The sequence below is a fragment of the Pavona decussata genome, unplaced genomic scaffold (genome assembly GCF_977016875.1).
Source record: "Pavona decussata unplaced genomic scaffold, jaPavDecu1.1 SCAFFOLD_40, whole genome shotgun sequence".
In the NCBI taxonomy this organism is placed as follows: domain Eukaryota; kingdom Metazoa; phylum Cnidaria; class Anthozoa; order Scleractinia; family Agariciidae; genus Pavona; species Pavona decussata.
In genome coordinates, this window is record NW_028145462.1 from 3,126,228 (window position 1) to 3,153,607 (window position 27,380).

General features: G+C 39.4%; 2 protein-coding genes across 2 annotated transcripts; both read left to right on the top strand.

Moving 5' to 3' along the window:
- The first annotated feature begins 6,972 nt into the window (after nucleotides 1–6,972).
- LOC146483228 (RYamide receptor-like) lies at nucleotides 6,973–11,837 on the top strand. The gene has a single exon (XM_085106415.1). It carries the CDS (start codon nucleotides 9,647–9,649, stop codon nucleotides 10,622–10,624), a length of 978 nt encoding a protein of 325 aa, XP_084962541.1. The 5' UTR covers nucleotides 6,973–9,646; the 3' UTR covers nucleotides 10,625–11,837.
- Nucleotides 11,838–12,563: 726 nt separating this feature from the next.
- LOC146483229 (short transient receptor potential channel 4-like) lies at nucleotides 12,564–27,302 on the top strand. The gene is made up of 8 exons (XM_085106376.1): nucleotides 12,564–14,335; nucleotides 14,711–15,101; nucleotides 15,391–15,862; nucleotides 16,877–17,075; nucleotides 20,099–20,257; nucleotides 20,974–21,087; nucleotides 22,300–22,344; nucleotides 25,037–27,302. The coding sequence occupies exons 1-8, from the start codon at nucleotides 13,547–13,549 to the stop codon at nucleotides 25,385–25,387; spliced, it is 2,520 nt and encodes an 839-aa protein (XP_084962502.1). The 5' UTR covers nucleotides 12,564–13,546; the 3' UTR covers nucleotides 25,388–27,302.
- Nucleotides 27,303–27,380: the final 78 nt, after the last annotated feature.

A 27,380-nucleotide genomic window follows, 5' to 3' on the forward strand; every position in this document is an offset into this window, starting at 1 on the left:
CGACTTTGAGGTGGAACATCGCTCTGGACAACTGCATGGAAATACAGATGGACTCTCTCGCCTGATATGGGAGAGTACCACTTTCGCTGAACAGGATGAGGATGCCGTGTTGATCCACTCTGTCAACGTATAGCCGCTGTCAAGGGCAAGTATAAAAGCAACCCTGAAACATGATCCTGTTCTGTCGCAGGTGGTGGATTGGCTTAAAACTGGTGTGAGACCTGCAAGGTGTGATGTGGAAGGAGGTGGGCGCAAACTTCTGTCATACTGGTCACAGTGGGGAAGACTGTTGCTCAGGGATGGTCTGGTGTTGAGACGCTGGGAAAACGAAAAGACAGGTCAAGAGGTCTACCATCAGATTTGTTTGCCAGACAGCTTTGTGCCTCAAGTGTTGCATGTCCTTCATAACAGTCCTTCAGCCGGGCACCTCGGCGTGTCAAAAACTTCAGAGAAGGCGCGAAGGAGGTTCTACTGGCATGGCATGCTTGAGGACGTCTAAAATCACATCAGAAAGTGTGGTCCATGTGCTGAAGTTAATGACCCAAGCAAGTTGCCTAGAGCTCCTCTTATCAACATCAAGTCGGGTCACCCCTTGCAGAGAGTGGCTATAGACATTGTAGGGCCTACGCCAAAGTCAAGCCTTGGTCACGAGTAGTTGCTGGTGGTTTCCGATCACTTCACTATATTTGCCCAAGCTTTTCCGGTGAGGAACACTTCAGCTGTAACACTTGCAAAGAAAGTGATGGACGAGTACATATGTCGGTTTGGCTGCTTTGAGAGCTTACATTCTGATCAGGGAGCCAATGTGGATGGAGCTGTCTTCAAGGCACTGTGTGATTTAATTGATGCAGCAAAAACTCGAACGACTCCATATCATCCTCAGGGGGATGGGCAAGTGAAGAGGCGAAACAAACCACTGGTAAAAATTTTGTGCAAATTGAGTTCTGACCATCGCCGGGACTGGGCGGACTTTGTGCCAAAAGCGGTTCTTGCGTACAATACCAGCGTGCATTAGTCAACTGGATTTACCCCTTACCGTCTATTGTTTGGCCGGGAAGCTATTTTGCCTCTTGACGCAGTCCTGAAGCTTGAGACGTCAATGCCCCAGAGAGTGGGGCAGAGTTATCCCGATTATGTTGTTCAGCAGAACAAGCAACTGGAGGAAACAGAGCACATAGTGAGAGAGAACCTGAAGCGGGCACAGAAAACTCAGAAAGCTTATTACGAAACCAAGTGCCATGGTCAGCAGTTTCATGTAGGAGACCAAGTCTGGTATTGAAACCGAGCCAGGTCAAGGAGGAAGAAATTCCTTAAACCTTGGTGTGGTCCTTGGAAAATTGTGAAAGCCCTGTCTGATGTTACCTATCGCATTGAAGAGGAGAGGAGGAACGTGGGAGAGCGGCGCAACAGAAAGGTGATCCATTTCAATTACCTGAAATTATGTTTTACTCCGCCGCCAGTCCATGAGAAACCTCCTCCAGCAACCACTTCCGGAGAAGCAGCTCGATCAAAGTCGAGAGATGTGTTACAGCCAACTCAGGCAGGGTCTGATGATACTGGCGGGGTCGGGTTAGAATGGCTGGAAAATCCTGTTGTTCTGTCCACAGAGGGCCATCAAACGCCTCAGGTTCAGGGCAGGAGTGCTACTCTTGGTCCGGATGCACAGTTCCCGGAAGTACCTTATCAGCCGGAGGTCCCTTCTGAGAACAATGAATCAAGTCAAATTCCATTTAGGCCAAGACGCGAACGAAGGGAACCATCGTTGCTCCAGGACTATGCTAGGACAGTTGCTGTTTACCCTACGTGGCCTCTTACTCTAGTTGGAACAATTGCTTATTAACTTTTTATTACTTAATCTCTAACCTCTGACCTTATATGGGAGGGGGTAGTGTAGCGTAGGGCCTGAGCCCGAGTTAGCTCGAGCATGCGTTGTAAGTTGTGACGCGAACATGCTTGTAGTCGAGCGGTCATGTTGTGTTTGAGACTGATGTACGATAAACTGTTTTTGAGACTAGCAGTGTCTTTAGTAGTGTTACATTTGCATGCCGCCGTTTAATCGGGTTTTAATTATCATGTTTCCCGTCCATTAACTCGGTCTTGTAAAAGAGCTTCCCATGCGTTGTTAACGTTTTACTACCGCTAAACAAAACACAATTCGCAATTCACTACCCTTCATATCATTTTTTCTTTCTTTTTCAACTGATTCAATTCATTTTTTTAATTTACGGTGATACACCAGATCTCCCGATCAATAATCATGATGCAAGTGCCGACTCAGACAGCAATTAAATGACATCTGCGTTACAGTTTCTGCACGTACACTCCTGAAAAGTTCAACAAAGGAAGTTTAATTTTCCATCGCCATGCTTCACAAATTGAAGTCGCGCCAAAGTAATAAATGATAATAGAGCGAGTGAGACAAAAATAGATAAAGGAGCAACAAACACTATACTTAGTTCGAAGAATTAGCTCTGACGGTTGTCGCTAAACTGAAATGTATCATTTGATGATGGTTACTTAATTTCTTACCATTAGGATCGCCTCGACAAATTTGAACGACGCCTAAACGACAAATTAGGGGAACGACAGAAAATGTCTGTGAAAAAGGTTTTAAGTGTCAGATTCGTTATGATTTTCGGGCAAAGATGGCCAAAATTCAAAAGTTTTTTGTAGGAATTTAAGGAAATAAATCGCTTTACGAGTCAGAACTGTTTAGAAAGGTTTTGCAAACTTTAAGAGTTAAAGATTTAACTGAAGCATCAGTTTTGCGGGTGAGACCGGAAGTGATTCTCAGTTTACACTGTCATACTACAGGCAACGAATGGCGTAAACATTGCATCTCCGTGTTTTCTTTCCTTATTCGAATCGAACTCTGTCCAACATCCCGAATGACAACACTCTTTATTTTTTGCATAAACTCGAATAAACTTTTCTCTGCAAAACGATGTTCGGGAAAAACAAACTGAAGCAGTGTAAAAGTTTAGAAAAAATATATTACATTTCCGCTATGATGCAAAATTAATGTGACACCAAGTTTTGCACCTGTGTGTGAAGAGGAAGAAAATTAAAGAGCGCCAATGTGAAACAACGTTTCTGCATATCTTTAGTAACTGAACAACATAACGAAGAAATAAGGCGTGACCTTCTGATTTAAGGCCGGAGTTATACACTAAAAAGGAATAAGATCATGTCGTCGTAAATTCAGGTAACTAGAACTCGAGTTTGTTTAGAATTTCAACTTCCCGGTTCGATCGACACTTAGTGACGATAAGTTTTCCCGCAGAAAGGAAAGACAGAAAAGCTGACAAAAGGAAAAAAGAAAAATTACAAATGTCAAAATAAAGAGAGCTTAGAGGTAAAATGACTGCGAATAGAGGACCTAAAAACTTTGAAAGGATAACATAATTTGCTAACCATCTCACGTTAAATGAAATGTTTTTGACAATATTCCTGTAAATTGCCCTTACAAGTGACGCCGGTCAGAATGCTATTTGTGGTTTTCCGTTGATGTTTTTGTGGGTGGAAATTGATCTGGAAAAGGATTAAAGGCTTTGCCATGTGCATATTTTTTGTTTGCTAAAAGTATCTTTCTTGAAACAACTATTCGTTACCTTGTTCTGTCGTCAGACGATGAACTCATTTCGCGGCCACATTAGATTTACCTTAACTCTAGACACAGTTTTTCTGTTACTGTTTTATTTTTTTGTTAATCCGTTATTTAAAATAGCGTTAGTTTCTAGTTATTTTTTTCTCTCAGTTTTATAATTTTCTTGAACACTTGGCTCCTTTGCCCATGCACTTGCTCGAAACAGATAAAAATAATTAATCAAGACAACGGTTACCGCCGTTTATTAAAAGAATTGTTCACTTCTCTACAAAAAAATGCTCAATGAAAATCAACTCGACGAAAACGGACACATCCAACTGCAACTAAATATTCAATAAATGACCCCCTTTCACTGGCGGTGGATTGCCATTCTGAGGCAATTTTTGTCTTGCTATAGTCGTAAGTTCATGTTAGTGTATGTGCCAAATAACCTTAGAAACAATTTCGCTTTTTGCAATACAAGGGGGCATTCAACGAGACTTTTAGGCAATATACTGAAAATGTTGTCTCCTGTGTTTCCAGTTGGTTTGGTGGCCTTCTAGAGGCATATTTGAGTAAGCTAATATAGTATGACCTGTTTAATGCTTTAGCTGAGAATTTAAGTTTTAGAAACTGGAATCTCATTTTCCGAATGTATGAAATGCATAATACAGACATTCGCCCCTCCGAAAACGAAAGGATCTAGCGTTCCAGTGTTACGACATTTTGAGAATAATTTTGCCGAAGACAACTGTAAACTTTGTTTATGACTGAATCCGCAAACCTCTGAGGCGATTAAGGCTACTGATCCACAGAGATATTCACCACAATGAACCTTTGGGGGCCCTTGGTTTAATAAAAAAAGAAATACTCGATTGATAGGTTTTGCTCTTTGTCGTCCACAGGGAAATTTAAGCCAAGGATCAGTTAACTTTGTGGAGCTATTATCAGAGTTCCTTGTTGTGTCTTTTACAGATATAATGTCCCTTTGCACCTTCGGCTTGACAATATCATTAAACAAAGAGGAAAGTTAACTTAGGATACAGCTCAGGTTCATGCCCGATCAATTTATTCCGTGTCCATGTACGATATACCATTCGAAAGGTTTCGATCAGGGCATTTCACAGTAAATTTTACTAACTGAAACAAGTTGACGCTTTGAGAGAAATTGGCTCAACCGTCAAGAGAAATACTCCAACTGAATAGTATCACACAGTAGCTTGAGTTTGCATCTCTCAGGGCGCAGGAAGATAAAAATGGTCAAAAATATTTTGAAAAGATAGTGCAATTTTCTACTTTGATTTTGAAAAGAAATTGTCCTTTTTATTAAACCTGGATCATTGGTTTCTTGGTTGTTTTAATAAAAGTTATTCCACTCGTGTTTGTCGGACAAGGGGTGACTACGGCATCATCTCATATCTAACGCGTGCCCTGGCCTGGAATATTTGTTGACTGTAGCATAACCAAAGGCAAGAGGGTTAATATTCTTTATTTCATGCAATGAGCGAGCTCTGTGAGCGAACAGTTAAACTTTTATAAAATTATACTTCATTTTTACTGAGATCGCTCAACGAATCGATCTTCAGTCCTTCGAAAAGAGTTCACGATTTGCTGCCCGCCGTTTAATCAGGTTTTAATTATCATGTTTCTCGTCCATTTAATCGGTCTTGTAAAAGAGTTTTTACGTGTACGCGTTGTTACCGTTTTACTACCGCTAAACAAAACGCAATTCAAAATTCACTACCCCTTGATATCATTTCTTCTTTATTTTCAAGAAAACAATTCTCTTTTGCGGGAATACACCAGATCTCCCAATCAATAATCATGATGCAAGTGCCGACTCAGACACCAATTAAAAGACATCTGCGTTACAGTTTCTGCACGTACACTCCTAAAAAGTTCAACAAAGGAAGTTTAATTTTCCATCGACTTCTTTCATGAATTGAAGTCATGTCAAACCAACAACTGAAAATAGAGCGAGTGAGACAAAAATAGATAAAATAACAGAAACACTACACTTAGCTATAAAAATTAGCTCTGACGGTTGTCGGTAAACTGAACAATATCATTTGATGATGGTTACTTACTTTCTTACCATTAAATCGCCTCGACATATTTGAACAACCGCTGAACAACAAATTAGGGGAACGAGAGAAAAATGTCTGTAAAAAGGTGTAAAGAAATTTATTTTAAACGGTTCGTTATTATTTTCGGGCAAAGATGGCCAAAATTCAAAAGCTTTTTGGAGGAATCCAAGAAAATAAATCGTTTTACGAGTCAGAACTGTTAAAAAAGGTTGTGCAAACTTTAAGAGGTAAAGATTTCACTGAAGCATCAGTTTTGCGAGTGAGACAGGAAGTGATTCTCAGTTTACACTGTCATACTACAGGCAACGAATGGCGTAAACATTGCATCTCCGTGTTTTCTTTCCATTTTTGTCTTTTTATTTGAACTCCGTCCAACATCCTGAATGCCTACGCCCTCCTCTTTTTTTTTTGCATTAATTCGAAAACAAAATTTTTAAATTTTTCTGCAAAACAATGTTTAGGAAAATCAAAAGCAGTGAAAAACGTTGGAAAAACTATTTGATTTCCGCTATGATGCAAAATTGATGTGATGCAAGTTTTGCACCTGTGTGTAAAGAGGGAGAAAATTAGAGAAAGACAATGTGAAGCAACGTTTCTGCATATCTTTAGTAACTGAACACCATGAGGAAGAAGCAAGGCGTGACCTTCTGATTTAACGCCTGAATGGGAAAGATAAGACTCCGCTGGAGTTATACACGAAAAAAATTAAGATCATGTCGTCGTGAAAACCAGGTGCCCACGAACTCAAATTTGTTTAAAATGTTAACTTCCCGGTTCGATAAACACTCAGTGAATAACTTTACCAGAGGAAAGGTAAGACAAAAACACTGAAATAGCAAAAAGAAAAGAAAAAACAAGTATGAAAATAAAGAGAGCTTGAAGGATATCTCTATTTGCTAACCATCTCATGTTAAATACAATGTTTTTGACATGACGGTAATTTGCCTTTGTGACGCCGGTCATAATGCTATATGGGTCCTTCCGATGACATTTTTTGGGTCGAAATTGAGCTGGAAAGGTGTAAAAGGTTTTGTCATGTGCATATTCTTTGTTTGCTAAACTGAGTCTCTCTCTTGAAACAAATCAAGGAAGTGTATTACGCAGTAGCTTGATTTTGCATCCCTCAGAGCACAGAAAGACAAAGACGGTCAGAAATTTGTGCAATTTTACACTTTGAAAAGAAATTGTTCATTTTAGTAAAACCTGGATCATTGGTTTGTTGAATGTTTTTTAAACACTTATTCCACTCGTGTCTGTCGGACAAGGAGTGACTACGGCATACCTATCATTTCATATCTATCGCGCGTCCCTGGAATATTTGTTGACTGTAGCATAACCAAAGGGAAGAGGGTGAATATTCTTTAGTCCATGCAATGAGCGAGCTCTGTGAGCGAAAAAGTAAACGTTTTTAAAATTATGCTTCATATTTACTGAGATCGCTCAATGAATTGATCTTCAGTCCTTCGAAAAGAGCCCACGATTCGCAAGCCGCCGTTTAATCAGGTTTAAATTATCATGTTTCTCGTCTATTTAATCCGTCTTGTAAAAGAGGTCTCTATGCGTACGCGTTGTTACCGTTTTACTACCGCTAAACAAAACGCAATTCACAATTCACTACCCTTGATATCATTTCTTTTTTATTTTCCAAGAAAACAATTCTCTTTTGCGTGAATACACCAGATCTCCCCATCAATAATCATGATGCAAGTGCCGACTCAGACACCAATTAAAAGACATCTGAGTTACAGTTTCTGCACGTAGACTCCTGAAAAATTCAACAAAGGAAATTTAATTTTCCATGAACTTGCTTCACAAATTGAAGTCGCGCCAAAGTAATAAATGATAATGGAGCGAGTGAGACAAAAATAGATAAAGGAGCCACAAACACTTTTAATACTTAGTTGGAACAATTAGCTCTGACGGTTGTCGCTAAACTGAAATGTATCATTTGATGATGGTTACTTAATTTCTTACCATTAGATCGCCCCTTAAAGTTTGCATAAAATCGAATTAACTTTCCTCTGCAAAACGATGTTCCGTGAAATCAAACTGAAGCAGTGAAAAACTTTGGAAAAAATACATTAGATTTCCGCTATGATGCAAAATTAATGTGATACCAAGTTTTGCACCTGTGTGTAAAGAGAAAGAAAATTAAAGAGAGACAATGTGAAGCAACGTTTCTGCATATCTTTAGTAACTGAACAACATGAAGAAGAAACAAGGCGTGACCTTCTGATTTAAGGCCTGAATGGGAAAGGTAAGACTTCGCCGGAGTTATACACGAAAAATAAATAAGATCATGTCGTCGTAAAATCAGATACCCAGAACTCGAGTCTGTTTAGAATTTCAACTCCCCGGTTCGATCGACACTTAGTGAATAACTTTTCCAGCAGAAAGAAAAGACAGAAACGCTGACAAAATGAAAAAAAAACAAAAACAAAAAAAAAAAAATGTGAAAATAAAGTGAGAGCAGAAATAAAAATAACTGTAAATACAGGACCAAAAAACTTTGAAAGGATAAACATAATTTGCTAACAATCTCACGTTAAATAATATTCTTGTAAATTGCCTTTACTAGTGACGCTGGTCACAATGCTATTTGTGGTTTTCCGTTGACGTTTTTTGAGGGTGGAAATTGATATGGACAAGGATTAAAGGCTTTGCCATGTGCATATTCTTTGTTTGTTAAAAGTATCTTTCTTGAAACAAATCGTTACCTTGTTCTATCGTCAGACGATGAACTCATTTCGCGGCCGCATTAGATTTACCTTAACTCTACACACACTTTTTCTGTTACTGCTTTTTTTGTTAATCTGTTATTTAAAATAACGTTAGTTCCTAGTTATTTTTCTCTCAATTTTAAAATTTTCATGAACACTTGGCTCCTTTGACCTCTTACTCGAAAGAGATAAAAGTAATTAATCAACGGTTACCGCCGTTGATTAAATAAATTGTTTACTTCTCTACAAAAAATACTGCTCTATGACAATCAACTCGAAGAAAACGGACACATCCAACTGCAACTAAATATTCAATAAATGATCCCCTTTCACTGGCGGTGGATTCCCTTTCTTAGGCAATTTTTTTCTTGCTATATTCGTAAATTTATCTTAGTTTATGTGCCAAATAACCTTAGAAACAATTTCGCTCTTTGCAATACAAGGTGACATTCAACGAGACTTTTACGCAATATACTTAAAATGATGTCTCCTGTGTTTCCAGTTGGTCGGTGGCCTTCTAAAGTCATATTTGAGTAAGCTAATATAGTATGATATGTTAAATGCTTTAGCTGAGAATTTAAGTTTTAGAAACTGGAATCTCTCTCCTTTTCCGAATGTATGAAATGTTTTTGTCTCATTTCAATCGAGACATTCGTCGCTCCGAAAACCAAAGGTGCTAGTGTGCCAGTGGTCCGACAATTTTGCCGAAGGAAACTTTATACTTTCTTTATGACTAAATCCGCAAACCTCTGAGGCGATAAAGGCCATCCAAAGAGATATTCACCAAAGTTTGGGGCCCTTGGTTTAATAAAAAAGAAATCATTCTATTGAAAGGTTTTGCTCATTGTCGCCCAAACCCCGTAGTTTTAAGGTTTAAAAATTCACCCACACAAAAAATAATTCTCAGGTTTGCTTACGGCCGCTATAGTTTTTAGTTTTAAATAACACAATTTTGAACCACTTCCTTACATCATAAAAATAAGAAAAATTAGCTCTTTGTGTTAAACACCCATTAAAAACTGCAATAAAGAAAACAGTTTGACAAACCGAGCAGACGTATTAGCTAATTGGCTATTACTAATTAATGACTTGCGTCAGTAAATTCAGTAGCGCCTTTCTTTCCTTCCACTAATGACGAATCACAGACCACGTGGTAATTTCCTCTTAACCATAAATAGAGCAACGGCGCCTTGCTCCTGACAAACCGGATGAGTTTGTGAAAGAAACAACAGAACTTTAGAAAATCAGCAAATATGAACACAACGGTGAATGGATCGTTGACTTGCTCCATTCCGTTCAATCCTGCAGCAGCAAAAATTGGAAAAACCTTCGCTTACTGCCTGATCTTTGTCGTTTCGCTGCTTGGGAATTCCTTTATAGGAATAATTGTTTACAAAACGCACACCCCGAGAAAACCAATCAATTTCTTTATCGTCAACATGGCCATGTCCGACCTGCTGTATCCAATATTCCTGTTCCCCAGAGAGCTCACCTATCTGCACGCAGACTCCTGGCTTATCAGTGGTTCTCTTGGCCAGGCCTTGTGTAAACTGGTTCCCTTCTTAGTAGATGTCTCCAATTGTGTGTCTATCCAAAGCCTCCTTCTGATAGCAGTGGATCGATTTGGAGCTGTGGTATTTCCTCTCCGTTCTCCACTTATCAGTTCAAAGCTGTGCCCCTTCTTCATTCTCGCCACGTGGATCATCCCGATGGCAGTATTGTCGCCATATTTAGTCGCCTTCAAACTTGCTGTGTACCCAGGACAACTGTTTTGTGTCTTGCGGTGGAATAAAGCCTTTGGAGAATCCTTTTCTCTTAAAAATTACCACCCTGCATTATTTGTGGTATTTTTTTACATCCCAATCGTCATGTTGGCCATGCTTTACTCTATCATCGTTATCAAGCTTAAATCACAGAAGATACCAGGCGAGCAATCAACCAACGCTGAGCAACAACGAGCGAAAAGGAACAGACACGTGTTAAAGATGTCCATTGCTATCGTGTTAGGTTTTGTACTGTGCTTTCTACCTTGGAGCATTACCATGTTACTAAGATACTTTGCACAGGACAGTTTGCCTTGTGGCTTCTTCATATACAAAAATATTTCCCAGTTTATGGCTATCTCAAATTGTGCCATCAATCCTTGCATCTGTTTCATTTTCTGTTCCAACTATCGCAATGCACTAAAGAGACTCCTCAGGTGTTTTAGCGGCGCAGTGCATAACGGGTAATTTTTGTTGAACTCTCAGTCGAAAAAATGACCTTATATTGGGTTTACGTTACTATTTAGGAACGAATCAAGATTTAGGGAAAGCTGCCGAACTTTAAATAAACGAAAGCAACATAAACTTAGTAAAATGAATTTTTCCAATTAAGGATTGCTTTTCTAGAACACTAGTTTGGTCAAAGTTAAACTTATTATGTGGAAAAGAATAATTGTGAATATGTACTTTTCAGATGCCGTGTAATGCAAGTTAGTTATCTGATTTATCTGAACCGTTCAACAACAGTTCTTTGAAACTGTGACTGTAAATAAACACAAACGAAAGATGTTGATCGGATTTGAAACCATTCCGTAGTCATAATATACCGGCCTGTTTAGCAGCTCAGCTGATAATTTAGAAACACTAATTATATTATCGTCAGCTGTATGTAGAAAGAAAGATGTCATCAATAAAATGTTATAATGTAGCTCTGTATTAGGTGCATTCCTTTTTGTCTTCTGTCCAAAGTTTTGGCGAAACTGAAGAAATAGCAAGTTAAATACCACGTGAACATCTTCTCCCCCGCACTCTTTCCTTTGATATGCGCCTCCCATGCCATTACCACAAATAACACGTGTAAACAAACCGGGTTGTTTTACTGCGCAATTCAGAACCTTGTACCAGGGCGCAGAAAAGAATGGGCGGTGAACTCGCACTCGGCTCTTCGGGTTCACACTAAAGACTCAAGTGCACTTGAAGGTCAGGTGCGCTTGAAGCGCACGTAGGTTTTTGCCATAATAAGGGGTTCACAATGGGCAATTCAAGTGCACTTGTGACTTATCGCGGCAGCATCCGAGCGGACAGGTTGAAAGAAATAAACTGCATTTGCTGCAAGCAAAAGGTTGGTTTTCTGTCGGCGAAGGAGAATTTCTTTGAGGAATCCACAACGTATCACCACCGTCGAAATGAAACGATTGCGTTCCACTCTTAACTGCCATTGGATTTGTTCGTAATCTTGCATTGATGATAGTTCAGTCTCATCCTGCTGGGAATTCATAGTTTAAAGCATAGCTAACTATGTTTAAAGAACGCCATGTTCGGGCTACGTATTGTGAAAAAAAATCTCAAACCCACATGCGCTTGCTGCCAAACCCCGCCATCAGGATATTTTGGGTAGAAGAATGATTGACAAACAAGTAATTGGCTTGACGTGTTCTGATTGGACAAGTGCGCTGGTAAGAAAGGTCCTCAAGCTTTTTTGGTCAGCGGGTGGGCGCCAGGAGAGACTCTGGAGAATTCGAAAAAAATTAAAGATTTTGATTGGTTGCTCTGTATAGAGCTCCGTAACGGCTTTCATTGTTTTACCGCAGAAATCCTGCGGTGATAAAATTCCAGTACTCCAGAGTCTCTCCCGGCGACCAAGCGCTGGCCAAAGAGCCCGAGGACTCTGGGTACGAGATTGCACTTGAGACCGCACTTCGGCTCTTGGAAGATTCGGCGTTTCCTGGGCAACTAAGTGTGATCAACCAAGTTATAAATGACCCCCGTTCACACTCAAGTACCCTTCAAGGGCCTAGTGTGAACCAACCTTGCAACGTGAAATGACCAAATTCCAGGTTTAGTGGAGAACGCCTTGAACGCCGCTCCTACCAGTTTAGTTTGGAAGATAGTTGCCCTCTGTGTACAAGTTGAACGAGTTGGAATAATGGCGAACGAGGCACACAGCAGAAAATAATATTTTTCGTTGGCGTTGCCTTCGTCACTGCTTAAATTAGAAGCCTTAGGCAAACACGAATTAAAGATATTATGACGGTAAAACAGCTGTATCGATAAACGTTAATAGCTTAAAGGCTTAATATGGAATTTCACACCAAATATGACGTCGCATTTATGAGAAAGTTTGATTATTCAAAGTCGTCTCTATTATACGATATCAAATCAGCTAAAAGCGTGCAAGGCTGGCTTTGACGCTTTTTTTCTATTTGAACACTAAAAGGGTCACGATTTTTTTAGTTCCAATTTGTTTCTAGTGACAACGTTTTGATTTGGAGTTTGCAATAGCTAGAAAACTAAGCAGAATTTAAGGAATTCCTCACGGGATTTCTAATGATCATGACAAACTAGTCCTGTTAATCTGGCGTTAAAAGCCAAGAAACATCATATCAACAATCCCCAAAAATCTACTTTGGGAAAAATGTTTAAATTGCTATTTTATTGATTGCTAGGTTGGAATTAATTAAAATGGCTGGTAAGCGGTGATATTGAAAACAGAAACGGGAGTGTTTTCAGCGAAAGGCCAAAAGAATTGACGTAATTTAAAATAAAATATAGTGAGAAATAGTATGAAATGAGAAAGGACAACTTATTTAAGAACTGTAGCAAATAAGTTAATTGAATTTTATCAAGAACCCGATGATGACCAGGTTCACAACGGGCCGTGCGACTGTAAAAAAACAAACAGTCCACTTTAAAGATATCAGTTTATCGAGAGTCTAAAAGCCTCTGAAAAACACAAAAGGACGTTTTTAAATTGAAATTTGGTCTCTCAAGGGTGACTCGACAATTAAGAAATCAAGATATAATTAACTGCAACAGGTGCCAAATATTACAGATGGAAATACACATAAAAGAAAGAGCGGAAGGAAACGATGGAACCTTTAGGGGGAATATTGACAAGAATCTTGGAGAAAAGCATAACTTTTCACGAACTCTCCAAGAGTTATTTCGGGCAATGCTGTGATTAGTTCAAGGCTTTACCACGTAATGGCTGGACTTAATAAACTGCAGCGGATGACTCGATTGAACCAAAATATATCACCTGAAAATTGTCATTTGAAACCAGACAGATGACTGACGGCTTTCGCACATAAAAATTGATTACCTCAGACGGACAAACAACTTACGCTCAAACAAATTATTTTCTTTGCAAAGCCGAGTTTTCACTGAGTCATGGAGTCCATCGGTTTCGAGGATTTTTTGAAAGACGTGCAGTCGAAGTCAAAAGAACATTTGCTAACTACGAATTACACACGTCGGTTAATAGCGAAAACAGAAAGCAAGATGGAGGAAATTATTGGTCATCTTGAAAGAGAGGATGTCTTTGCTGTTTGGCAATTCATTGCAAATGCTGAACAAGGGGAACCAAAAGGAATGAGGGATCTGTCGATATGTCAAAAGATTATTTTAAAGGAGAAAAAGATGGAGAGTTTAAACGAATGGCTGTGTCATCTCTGTAGCTGGCAAGGAGTAAAGAGGCTATGGCACTGCCCTTCCACCATATCCAGTGAGGAAGCAACACAGTGCACTCTAGAACTAGAGTGGGACCCGGAAGAAGAGGAGCTGGAGCAAAAGTGGTTGAGAGTCTTATCCAGTCCACTTTACTTCGGTCTAAGGTGGCTGTGGACCACAAATCCGAACAACTCCACCGACAACACGAACGCTGAAACCAAAGATGTCATAGAAAGCGCTCTGTGTGATTCCTACCTCCTCAAATTGATTGGCAAGCACGAGAGTCACCACAAGCGCAACGATTGCCAGGCACGAGCGTTAAGCTTGGAGAATTTCGCTGCTGGTGTTATTGAGCAAGCAAATCCGAAAGAAGTGCGTGTAGTGATGGACATTGAAGGAACTGGGCAGCTTCTTCATAAGGACAAAAACTACAACGATGTGTGCGGAAAACGTGACTACAGCGCAAGCCTCGCTCTTCTTAGAGCTGCAGCTAAAATGGGAAGGAAAAGGGTTAGTAGAGCTAATTTTTAACCCAGTAAGAGTAGCTCACTATTTGGTTGCTTTTCGTTTGTTTAAAGCGAACAACGACGAAGTAATTAAGCATGGCGTCTCCTTTCACTACTACACATATGTTCTGCGCATGTCGGGATGGTCCAAGAAACTCTCGGTTCCTACTCATTCAAAGCTATTTTTGCACGTTTCATGATTATGTGGTAAATGCCTGAATGATCTCTTTTTAACATGCGTTTTTGACAGAATGCGATCGCACAGCAAACATAGAGTCAATTCAGCGATTCACATTCATAACGCGAATTTTCTTCTCGCACAGGACCTGTATTGATAAACAATGATTTCCAATGAAGGCTTTCGTTTGTTTATTTTCAGTTTATAGCGAGCCCAAAATGCCAACGCATCCTCAACGAGGTTGTCTACCTGGATCCATGCTGGCAAGACAGGAATGTAGCAATGAAGCTTCTCTGGGTTATCTTTCAATGGCTCTTGGTTGTTGCATTTATTCCAATCTATATTCCTTATAAGCTCGCCCAACTCTGCCTAAAAGGAACCTGCTACCGTGGCAAGTGTATGAGTGACTGTTGCTCCGGCTGCCACAACAGTCGTATGAACCGGTTTTGGAATCTTGTAAGAAACACTTTCGAGCATCCTTATTCCAAGTTCATTAACCACACCACTTGGTACCTGTTATTTCTAAGCATTGTGTTTGCCAGCACGTTTCAAAAAACCTTTGGGACAACCGCAACAGGACTCTCCAGATACGGTCAGTATACATAAGAATTTTGGTCTCTGTGTCGTGTTGTGTTTTCTGACAAGAAACGTTTATTCACAGATCGGTGTATAAATGGGCAGGTTAAGTTGGGGCTGTCATTTGTTTAGAGACGTTTTCTTTTTTTTTTTTTTTTTTTTTTTTTCACATACATTAATTCGAACAGCTTTCAATAAAAGGAATATATAATGGGCTCCTGGTGATAAATACATTCCCAGATTGTTATTTGTTAGCCAATAGCACCTAATATTTTCCTTTTTCTTTTCTTTTCCTCTGTTAATAGACTATGCTATGATAGCATTTATAATTGGGTTCGTGGTAGTTGGAGTCTTGGAAGCCTCTAGGCAAGGAGTGCTTATATTCTTCTCAAAATGGTGGAATGTTGTTGACACCCTCTTCGTGACAACCTTCGTGTTAGCTTACTCACTGTGGGTGTTTGCTTGGCTTTCGTACGATCAACAATGGAGACCAAGAAGTTCGAAGTTTATTTGGGCGGATATGTTCTACGCCAGTGCTTCTGTGATGACGTACTTTCACTTGGCTGATGTGTTCCAAGTTAATTCAACTGTTGGGCCTTTACAGCTGTCCTTATACAAAATGCTTAAGGACGTGCTCAAGTTTTTCCTGATCTTCCTGCTGCTCTTCATCGCGTTCTGCACGGGGATGACCAAGATATACTCGTTCTACGTGGCGTCGCAAGTTGAACTACAACTGCAGAATGACACCCACTATCATATCTCCCATCCGTTCGAAGGGTAAGCTAAACTTTGCTGTACCTTGATCAAAATTACTCAAACATCTAACATAGAACCTTTTCACTACCATAAATTCTTCATAGAGCGACGGGAGGAAGAATTAAATGACTTCTCCAATGAATAACGAACTATAAATCAGTTCTTAGCAATTTCTCCAAACTATATAGAAAGAACTTGAAAAAATTGGTCAATTTTTTCAAGTTGTAATCCATTTCCATGCAAGCCATCCGCAGCAAAACATAAGAAATACTAGCTCACGTATACTCCCACAGGGTAATTGTTAACATCACTGAACCATTATTTTAACATTTCGTTCAATACAAATATGTTTTTTCGCTATTCAAAGACACATTAAAAATTGGTGACACTGCCTCTCTAAAGTGTCCGTATTCACAAAGCACACCAAAAGCTACTGAAGGTGATGCACGTTTAGGTTCAAAAAAAATCGCTTTCATGATTTAAGTGTCAATGTATTTAGCACAGAGCACTAATTCAGGGAAGGATGCGCTCTCGAGATCGAATTGCAATTTGGAAATGTTGGTTTTTGAGGAGAAGGGAAAACCGGAGTACCCGGAGGAAAACCTCTCAAAGCAAGGACAAGAACCCACATCAAACTCCACCCACAAATGGCTCGGAGTCCGGAAATCGAACCCGCGCCACATTGGTGGGAGGGAAATGTTCTCACCACTGCGCCATTCTTTCTCCCCTAAAATATCAGATGATGACAATACCATGGCATCACCCTTTCGACCTCCTTAGGATTAAAGACTAAGTCAACATTTTATTGTAATTTTGCAACTTCCCTTCACGTAATTCTAGATATAAGGTGTTCGAGTGTAGTCCATGCTGAAAGTGACAATTTGACAATTTGTTTGAAATGGATCTCCAAACAAAAAAAAAAACAAAAACAAACAAAAACAAACAGAGAATCTGATTTCCGTTCGAGATCGATAGCCTGGATGTAATTTATTTATTTTCTTTCTTTCGTTAAGAAATTTATTTTTTCTTTCTTAGACATGAAGGTACTTTCCTTGGTTTCTTCTGGATGTTGATTGGTACACTCGATGCGGACGATATTGCCGTTAATGATCCCGCCTTTTCCACTACCCAGACCTTCGGCAGAATCTACATCTCATTCTACATTATTTGCATGGTGATCGTGGCTCTTAGCATGCTGGTCGCCATGATGAACGCCTCCTTTGAGAAAATCATGGTAAGTTTCAAAACTCTGAAGGGGACATTCAGATTTTTAGGAAGGCCTCTTGTAAGAACTCTCCGTTACAAGGAATTTTACCGAATGTGAAGCACACGAACTACTCCTTGAGGAGAAATGCTTTTATATACCCTAAGGTAAACACTGGACGCTTCAAAATATCGTTTGTCGATAGATCAGACTCGCATTTCAGTATGTCTTTGAGAACTTGTAACAAATAATAGATGAGGTAGATGGGTTTCGGATTTTTATACATTTTATTATTATATAGCTGAACTGGTCCGCGATGAAAAGGAGCATTTTAATTGGCTCCCTGAGCGGTCCGAATTTTCCTATACGGACCGCTAAGATGGACCGCTAGCGTTAAGTGTTTCGTGGTTACTGTTTCAGTTTTGACAACGCAAAGTAAAAACTGTTTCCAATTAACTTAATACAGTAAGAACTGTCGGTTTAAATCGTGATGTCGGAGTTTTACTCCAAGAGCACTGACGAAGGAACGAAAACAAGCTCTGAAAACAACAAACTCGACGAAAAAACCAAAGAAGATTCCGTTGACAAGGCCTCAGAGTACCGCGACTTCATTGAGCAACAGCAGGCCAGAAGCACTACAGAGAAAACCAAATCTGACCTTAAAATATGGGGAAAATTTTGCCACCAACGGAACGAGTTCAGGAATATTGAGGCAATACCCTAGGTGGAACTTAATCTGCTGCTCTGCGCTTTTTTTAAAGATGTAAGAAAGAAAAATGGCGACGAATACGAACCTGGAACTCTGACTTGCCTGCAACGAAGCATCCAGCGTTATCTTAATACCCACGGGTCACAAGCCAATCTCATTCAAGGTGACGAATTCAAGCTATCCCGAGAAGTCCTCAGTGCAAAAAGAAAACAGCTTGTCGTGGAGAGAGGGAAAGGCAATCGTCCACAAGCAAGCCGAGAAGTCACCGCTGTTGAAGAAGACAAGCTCTTTGCCGAAGGAGAATTTGGCGAGCACAACCCGGTTGCTCTACAGCGCACAGTTTGGTGGCTCCTGGCTTTACATTTTGGCTTTAGAGCAAGAGATGAAAGTAGAAGGCTTCAGTGGGGCGACGTCAGCCTTGAAACTGACCCGGACACAGGCAATGAAATGCTGGTCTGGAAAGCTGAGAGAGGCTCGAAGACGCGCCAGGGGCAGGACAAAGCAAGCGGTCACCGAGCATTTTATCCTACTGCTCAAGCTACTGATAACGAGCGATGTCCAGTCAAGTACTATAAGCTGTTCAGAAGTCACAGGCCCATCGAGATGAATCAACCAGAGGCACCATTCTACTTGGCCGTAAAACATCAAAGAAAGGCTACTGACGCAGTGTGGTACAAGAAAAGTCCGCTTGGCAAGAATGAAATCGGGAAGCTACTCACCAAAGCTGCCCAAAATGCTGGTTTGCCAGGACGCGTTACCAATCACTCGGTTCGAAAGACCTGCATTTCACGATTGCTGGATTCAGATGTTCCTGAAAATTACGTGGCCCAACTGAGTGGACATCGAAATCTGAAAAGCTTGGATTCCTACAAATCGGCTTCCATTCAGCATCAACGAAGAATGTCGTTAGCCCTCAGTCGCTCATCAACAACCACAAGCGAGCTCCAAGCAGTTGGCAATACACAGGCAACAACTACAGTGGAAAGTACCAGTATGACGACCACAAAAGAAGCCGGATCGGCTATTTTTCAAGGAGCAAATTTCCAAAACTGCTCGTTTAACATCCAGATTACGAATCATGATCAGCCACCGCTTCGCAAGCGCCGAGCCATTTTAAGTGACGATGAAGACGATTGAAATGCAATTTTGACTACAAAAGCTTCAATTTCATCTATTTTCATTCATTCCATAGTAAGTCTTTCTCAAAAGTTGACACTTTTAAACATTCAACACGTTTAAGAAATGCATTTTCTTCGGAATCTCAAATGAGCTAAATTTTCATTTTTCGAACTTTTTCACTTCGATTGACGAGACATGTCAAACTTTCGCGTCAAACCTTGACCAATAAAAAGTCGCCTTTTCGTGCGCGAGCCAATCAGAATTATTCCACGTGGTTTTTGTTTGTGAGTACGCGTCAGCATTGAGAAGGCTTTCTTGCACTTTTTCTCGCACAACTTGATTATAAACAAGTTTCACGCGGATTAGAAAGCAACAAGCGGGAAAGCCTATATAATAAAAACCTTATTGAACTAGCTTGTTCGGTCCGTATTGGGAAAATATTGGTCTCGTCCTTTTTTTGCAAGTTTATGGACCTCGCCTTCGGCTCGGTCCATAAACTTGCAAAAAAAGGAACTCGACCAATATTTTCCCAATACGGACCTCACGCTAGCTCAATAACATATATATATATATTTTAATCTATTTTTATTGTTGTTATTTGTAACTTAAGATATGTACTTTTATCTTTTGAAAATCATTAAAGACTTATCATCATCATCATCATCATCATCATCATCATCATCATCATTATCATTATTATGTATGACCAAGAGCACATAACAGGACGGCTGACTTTCACTCCCTTCAAAGGGGAGCTCCACATGCAATTCCTTTTTAATAGCATTTATATACATGCAAGTCTGCTTATTGTACGAGCGTAATAACGATACAAATTCCTCAAGTGTTAACGCGAAATATTTCAGTGAGCGCTTAAAGGAGCGTGTTTACAAATATGCGCTGCGAATGGCGAATGAATTACATAAGTCCAACACAAAATGTTCAAAACAATACACCATTTCCGAGTTGCTTTGAACCTCATCGCGAAAGCGATGCTAAGTGCAAAGTTTTTGTTATGAAAATTAGTTTTCATTCATATGCAAACAGAACTAATTTTCATATGAAAAGTTTTGCACTTAGCCTCGCTTTCATAGTGAGGTTCACAGCAACTCGGAAATGGCCTCTTCATAGCTCTGTGAATATTTCCCCTACAGAAATAAATAAAAAACTTCTGAAGTGCACGCACTTTGTTGGCTTAAAAAGCGAGATTTCTTCACAAATCTTTTAGGAAGATGCTGATGTAGAGTGGAAGTTTTCAAGAACACAGATGTGGCTGGAATGGATAGACAATGGCAATGTCCTCCCCTCCCCTCTGAGTAATGTTTTGCTCGTTTTGATTCCCGTGGTTATTTTCCGTTGGATATATGACCGTTGTTCAGGACTTACGGTTAGTTTGATTATTTCATTTGTGTTTAACCGACTTTAGAGCGGTTTTCGTTAATTTTGAGCGTCGCAAAACAAAAACCAAATAACAACTGACCAAATACAACTGACGAAAACACCGCAGTGAGCCAGTCAAAACTGGAAGCAAAGCCCAAAGCGCGAGAATACGCCCCCGAGGGAGTCACGGTTGGTTTCGCTTTTGCTTCTGATTGGCTGTGAAAGTGGCGCGACTTTTGCCAACCAATCACAGAGCGCAGAAAAGCAAAACCAAAATCAATGCAAAATTACTTTCCACGTTCAATTAAAAATCTATTTTATGCCTTAAACTCTTCATATAAAGAAACTGTCGCTTATATCAAAATTGCTAATAAACTTCAGTATTCTCAGTTCTTTCATCATGCTACGTATACTACAAAGTAACGATTTTCCTTCCGAGTAAGTCTTCAAGGGTGGCACTTAGTTTTAGAACGGCCATTTGGTGAGGGATAAACACTGACGCTTTCGCCTTTTTATCTCGGTCATTGTTTTTTAGTTATTCTGAGTAGTTTATTTGGCCAAATTGCAAATTCATATCGAAGTGCTCTGTGATCTCTTTGAAGTCTGCAAGTGTGACATTGTAAATGGTTGTTTGTTGTTGCCAAAGGAAATTGAACATAAAGGTTCGTCCTAATTTTTCAGTACTTTGATCTAGATTATTTTCATGAACTTTATACCTTATAGAAGAAAACAAGTTATACTCCACCTGAAAACGCGTCAGAGAGGAGGACAACTAAGACAACAGTGCAAGCGTCAAGTTCACCAGTAGAGATGACGCCCATTGCGCATGACCCAACGGTAAGCATACAAAATTCGTGATCTAAGCATTAGACACGGCAAATGAATTATTTCCTTGTGGCGTCCGTAAACTACAGTTGAGGGGCGATCTCAGAACTCAGAGCATGTCGCCGGGGAAAGGGCCGGGGTTGGGGGGGGGAAGAGGGTTTTTTTTTTCACCATGACACAAACAAGGTTTAGTCTAGTAGCATCACAATTCTGAACGGCCACAAAAAGAGCACCGATAAAATTTGCCACGTTGCTGTTGCAAACTCACTGTAAGAGAAACTTCGGTACCTGTTCGTTAAGGGTTTGTTATTTTAGACTTCGATTGTTAAGTTAAGTTCAGCTCAGGAACATGTTAATCTAAAGACTTTTCTTAATGCATGCTGTTCAAATGTGAGGGCCACAATAACATTCATGCGCTATATATGTTAGAATTAAAAAAGAAAACGTGTTTTTGAGTCGATGTAATAAGTGTAATTTATATCATTCTTGACAATTTTGATGCATTTCCAGCAATTTCTGAACACTTATATTTTATAAACTCGAAAAACCGCTCCGCGGGCCCTGCTTCATCATAGCAAAAATGAAACATTCGAAAAGATTTGTTTGCTATCAAAGCGCAGAATAGAGACCCGAATTTACCGAATGTTACTTCTCTAGTAATGTAATAATGGGTATTATAAAAGAACATTACCTGCGGATCAGACTTACTTCCGTTTTCTCTGAATATCTTTTTGGGGAAAAGGAAATCTTTACAGTTTGGTAGAAGTGGAAGAAGGGGTGAATTAGCCTTAAAAATTTGGCCTCAACGCGTTCAACTCATGACTTGAAATCTAGAGGTTTTTTGACAAACGATTTGGATTTTCCCATTCAAACATTGTATTTTCTACCATGTCCTATTTTCCAAATCCTCTTTTCCTCAATCTTAAGACCCCCCTCCTCTCTTTTTTATTTGTGGGAAGAGGGGGGGGGGGGGGGGGGTGAGGAGGGGATATTCTATGTATTCTGAAAAAAGGATTGCATTGAAAAATCTATAATGTATCTGTTGCCCAGTAACGAAAAATATCCAAATGACCAAAGCAAAAGAATAGAGTTCTTGTTAATGTTTTAGAAGAAAAATATATTTAATTTTTCGAAGTATTGTGATTTTAGAATATCTGGAATATATCCCCAAAAAAGCGCCCTTAATCATGCTAACTCACGTTGTTCTTTGTTCCTTGAAATAAGGACGAAGACGATATCACAGGCAACAAATATCATGATCACCAAACGGTAAGAAGGGATGCTTTCTTATCTTCTTAAAGTTTTAGTCTAATCCCTCGATTTGCTATTTAATTTGGTTCTACAAAGGCATGTGACATTCTCTATGATATGACAGCACATTGTATTTTTGCGTTCAACGTAGAAAGAACGCACTCCTAATAAAGACTGGAATCTAGATTGTTTGGGACAATCAATCAACGGATGAATGGATCTTGGGACGTGTATCTGGCATCCCCCGCAGATTTTGCAGGGGCGGATGACATCATCAGCAACTTGGCAAGGGAGAGAGAGAGAGCCTGGTGATATCAAACGCACTCCCTATTACTAGTTAAAAATGAGAGTCGGGTTTTCAATACCGACAAAAGTATCAAGCACTGCGGGAGTGAGCCAACTACACAGTCAATTCATGCCGATGGGTGTATCGTGATCCAGCGAGTCCTTCATTTTGTTTGAAACCACATCATAAAGCGGTGTTGTCGTCTTAAATGCCGTTTACTGCGAGAAGATTTATACAACCATATTTGTAGAGGTTACTGAAGTAACCGAGGCAAAAGGATAACAAAGAGATCGTTTTCTGAAGTTTCCCGGCTTTCGAACAAGTACAATGTACCCCTCAAGAAACTATGATACTACCAGAGCTAATTACAAGGACGATATCCTGAGCAAAATATCTAAACAGCTGTCAAGTTGTAATTTCATGTTGGTGGTTGAGTAAAATTAAGAGATAAAAAGCATCGTTTTGCAAAGAACAATATCCAAGTGCCCTTCGGAAGACGAAGCAAAACCTTCCACTTTCAAGAGGGGATGCTCATTTAAGCCAATAAGCTACGATGGAGACTTTCCAATGAGCCCTAAAGCCGGATCGTACACTAGGTTAATATGCGTTCGCCTCTTTTATACAATTAGGAATCAGTGATGTTATCTTGCACCTTAAGCCGGATTAGGACTTGGACTCAATAGGCCTTATCACGGTTTTCGACGCCATTTTGACGAGTGGGCAAACACGTCTGAAATAACAGTGTTTGTAGGGAAATCCGATGTCAAATAATTTTCATAAAACACCGCTTTTGAAAAACTCATGAATTGGAAACTTTTAGCACTAGTAAAAGGACTTTAAGAAAAAACTGAAATTTGGAGGGATGTAGCTGTGCCAGAAAGCGTCCAGTCGTGTTTTGAACTTTCCATACATTTGTCTGTATTTTTTTCCCGGAACTATTTTTAATAGCAGTTCACGGCTGGTTCGCTATACAGAAAAATCTATGGAAAATTCAAAACACGACTGGACGCTTTCTAGCACAGCTACATCCCTCCAATTTTTTCTTAAAATCCTTTTTTTAGCGCTAAGAGTTTCCAATTCATGAATTTTTCAGAAGCGATGTTTTATGAAAGTTATTTGACATCGGATTTCTATACAAACACTGTTATTTCAGACGTGTTTGCCTACTCGTCAAAATGGCGTCGAAAACCGTGATAAGGCCTATTAATCCCAAGAGACGGGTAAACTCGTTCAAAATGTAAAAACCTGCGCGGTTTGAAAAGACGCCCATAGGCACAAGTCAGATAGACAACAATCGGCAAAACCAAGTGAAGACCAAGAAACAACAAGTTCATGAACACAAAGGGAAAGGATAGACTGTATTGTAAGAACAGTTTTAATCGGGGACCAATAATATCAGAGACACAACTTCAAAGTAATCATTGTATTGTTTCCCGCTAGTTTGACTTTACATTCTCAAACTCATTAATAATTCAAACGCCAAAGACAAAGGAAATCATGTACCGTGACGTGTTTGGATATCTGATGAAAAACTCCTCGTGTTTGCATCCTTAATTTCTCCTTCAAAATCAGTTTGTTTGAGAAGTTATATCAAACACTCGTTACAGTGTTTCATCACAATATCAAAAACCTCGAAGTTCGTCAAAAATACTCCGCTACGCGTCGTATTTTCAACTCTCTTCTCGGTGTTTGATATGTGATGAAACACTCTCCGTCGTGTTTGATATATTACGTAAAGTACAAGATTAAAATCCTCAGATTTCCCTGCGAGTTGTGTGTTCTGTATCGAACCATATACAAGTCCGAAAAAAAAAAGTGGGAACCGTTTTTAGTGTTGCGTAGTTTTTCGCGAGAATAGTTGTTAAGTGATGCTTAGTCGTGACCCATTTAGCTAGCCACGACCGTCCCCTGTAGCTCAATGGACCCTTCTCCAAAATGGCGGACGAAAATTCAAATGAGTTAAAATTAAAAACGCATACCAGCACTAGAAAAAACACTTTTACTTTAGTAACCCTGCAAAGTTTCAGCATATCAGGTATAATATCAGCTGAGAAAATGTAAGTTGAAAAATGAAAAATTTACAGACGTTTGTATGACTGGGGGAATGACGTATACCCCCAGTCATACAAACGTCTGTAAATTTGTCAAATTTCATCTTACATTTCATGCTGAAACTTTGCAAGGTTACTAAAGTAAAGGTGCTCTTTCCAATGCTGGTATCAGTTTTTCACTCAGTTCAATTTTAACTCATTCAAATATGTTGCCGCCATTTTGGAGACTGGTCTATTGACAGAAGGCCAGCCACACAGACAGACAGACAGACAGACAGCCTAGAATGTGGAAGATCTCGACCCCAAGTCACATGTACTTCCCTGACGAATTTTTTTTTCTTTTAATTACCTTGTTGGTTGCTAATCTACTTAGAAACGGATGGAAACAATGAAGGATCTTGTGGTGAGATACTTAACGAAAAAGATGGAGAACAAGAAGAAAGATATTGAGGTGAAACCGGAAGAGGGAACGCAAGGTAAAGAAAGCAACGACAATGGCAAATCACCAGAAATGACAGGCCCAAGTAGTGAAACAGCTCCAAGGCACAACCACAGAGGAACAAGACCGTTGATCGTGGACACGTCAAGCACTGCTTTCACTGCAGCGGTTTTGGCTGATATCCAGAAGAGCGTAAAAGCAATAGATAGCCAGGTGAAGGAACTTCGCGGTGAATTGGCCGGCCTTAAGGCGAACGTACAGGGTGTTAAAGACTGTGGGTTTTAATTTGACTTATCTCAAGAGATTATGATCTTCTAACTGATCTTCAGTAACTCGGCACATAGTTTTTTGCCGTCAATTCCATGTAGACTGTGTCAGCTAGTTGTTGGTAACACGTTGAACGCCGGCGTAGAAGTTACATTTACAGCAATGGACTCTACATATAACACAACCGCCAAGCTTTGTTAAAAGACATAATTACGCAAAAAAATAGAGAATGCCGATTTTAAATAACCAATAGTATCAAAGGAGGTATTTAGTTATGTCTTTTGTCCTAGTTTTGACTGCTGTTTAAAATTCCCTCTCTATTCTAAATGTTTTGCAAAGTCGTAAAGCCAAACCAAAGCAATTACTCTTGCCAATCACAACACACGTAAACAGCGCAGGAGAATAAAGAAAATGATCAGCAAAGATGACTGTTTTGATTTTTATGCCTGAAGTTCACCTAATTAGCACCAGTAGAAATATAACGAGAACAGTGGAAAGAATGTACTTGTTGACCCTATTCGATCTTGAGAATCCTCTAATCAGATGTTACTAAAAGTTCCAAAGTACAAACACCGTTTGGTATGGGAACCGGGCCTTTAGTGTTGCCGCGCGTAAACTGTGGAATTCCGTTCCTTATGAATTTATAGAACTGCTGAAAAGCTAAAGCAATTTAACCCTAAACTGAAAACTCATTTGTTTCCTATCGCGTATTCTTAACCTTCTGTGGACTTTGAAATTACACTTTTTCAATCATTATTTTCTAATTATAGCTTTTAAACTATTGTCATGACAATTAAGATTTATCGATTTCGAACAAAACTTTTTATTAATTTTCAATCATTTCAAAATTTTTTATTTCTTGTTAAGCGCTTTAGAGCCTTAGGGAGGAAATACATGCAACAATGACAAAAAAAACCCGTCCTAAGAGATTTTAGGAGTTACTGGAGTACGAAATGGCTCTTAATATTTCATGTGTCAACGAATGTTTGCAGAAATGTCTTCTCGAATTCCTTACAAAGAGAAATTGAACAGCTATTCCGCTTATTCTTTTCCCGGAATACGGTCAATCGAACGCAACCTTAATATAGAGCGCTCTAGAAATAATAAATTAGTATTAGTATAAGTATATCGAGGTTTAAAGGGTTAATCAGATTGTATTGACAAGTTGTTATTTTAAGTGCTACAAATAAGTGACAACTAAAAGTTAAACCGAAATCCAGAGGCATCTGACAATTTAGAATAGAAAAATTAACCTTGATATATAAGCTGTCCATTTGTTTAACTTAATTGCATGACTAGAACTCTGTAACAGAGCCGAAATATTGTAAAAAAAAATTTTCATTTCAATAAACCAGGTTTTAAAACAATGACAACCATTGTCAAACTCGTTTTCTAAAAGTTAAGTTGGAGTAATATCTATTTGAGATTAACAAAATTATGTTGAAAATGAATACCACATTATGCATTGTAGATGGTAGATTGTAAAACGGGTTTATTTTGTTTCTGATACATCTTGGCTTGTGTTTCATTTGACTTGTGAGCCACCAAAACGTTTAGACTTTCCCCCTTCACTTTGATTGGTTGGAAAAATACTTCTATCAAAAATGCGACTATGGTAAACAATATTCAAACTTCACCAACACCGAAATTGTATTTAACTCTTTAAAATAATTAAAACTAAGCTGCTTTGAAAACCTGGCCCAAACAATACTCTAGCTATGAGAATGATGTATTACTCAGTAAATGACACAGGCGTACTCGGAAAAAAAATCCGAGTGCTCCTATCAGAAGTCGAACCTAAGACCTTCTGATTACTAGTTCGGATGCTCTACCACTGAGCTACAGGAGACTAGTGGGAGCTAAGGCCATAATACTCTAGCTAATAAGTTAAAAGATGGACATGTCACTGCACATTTTGTACCAAAACGCTATTTTCCTTAAAGACTAATTTTTTAAAGTCCATAACACCACACTCTAATCACCCCTACGCTCTCCTTCGGCCGTTTAAAGA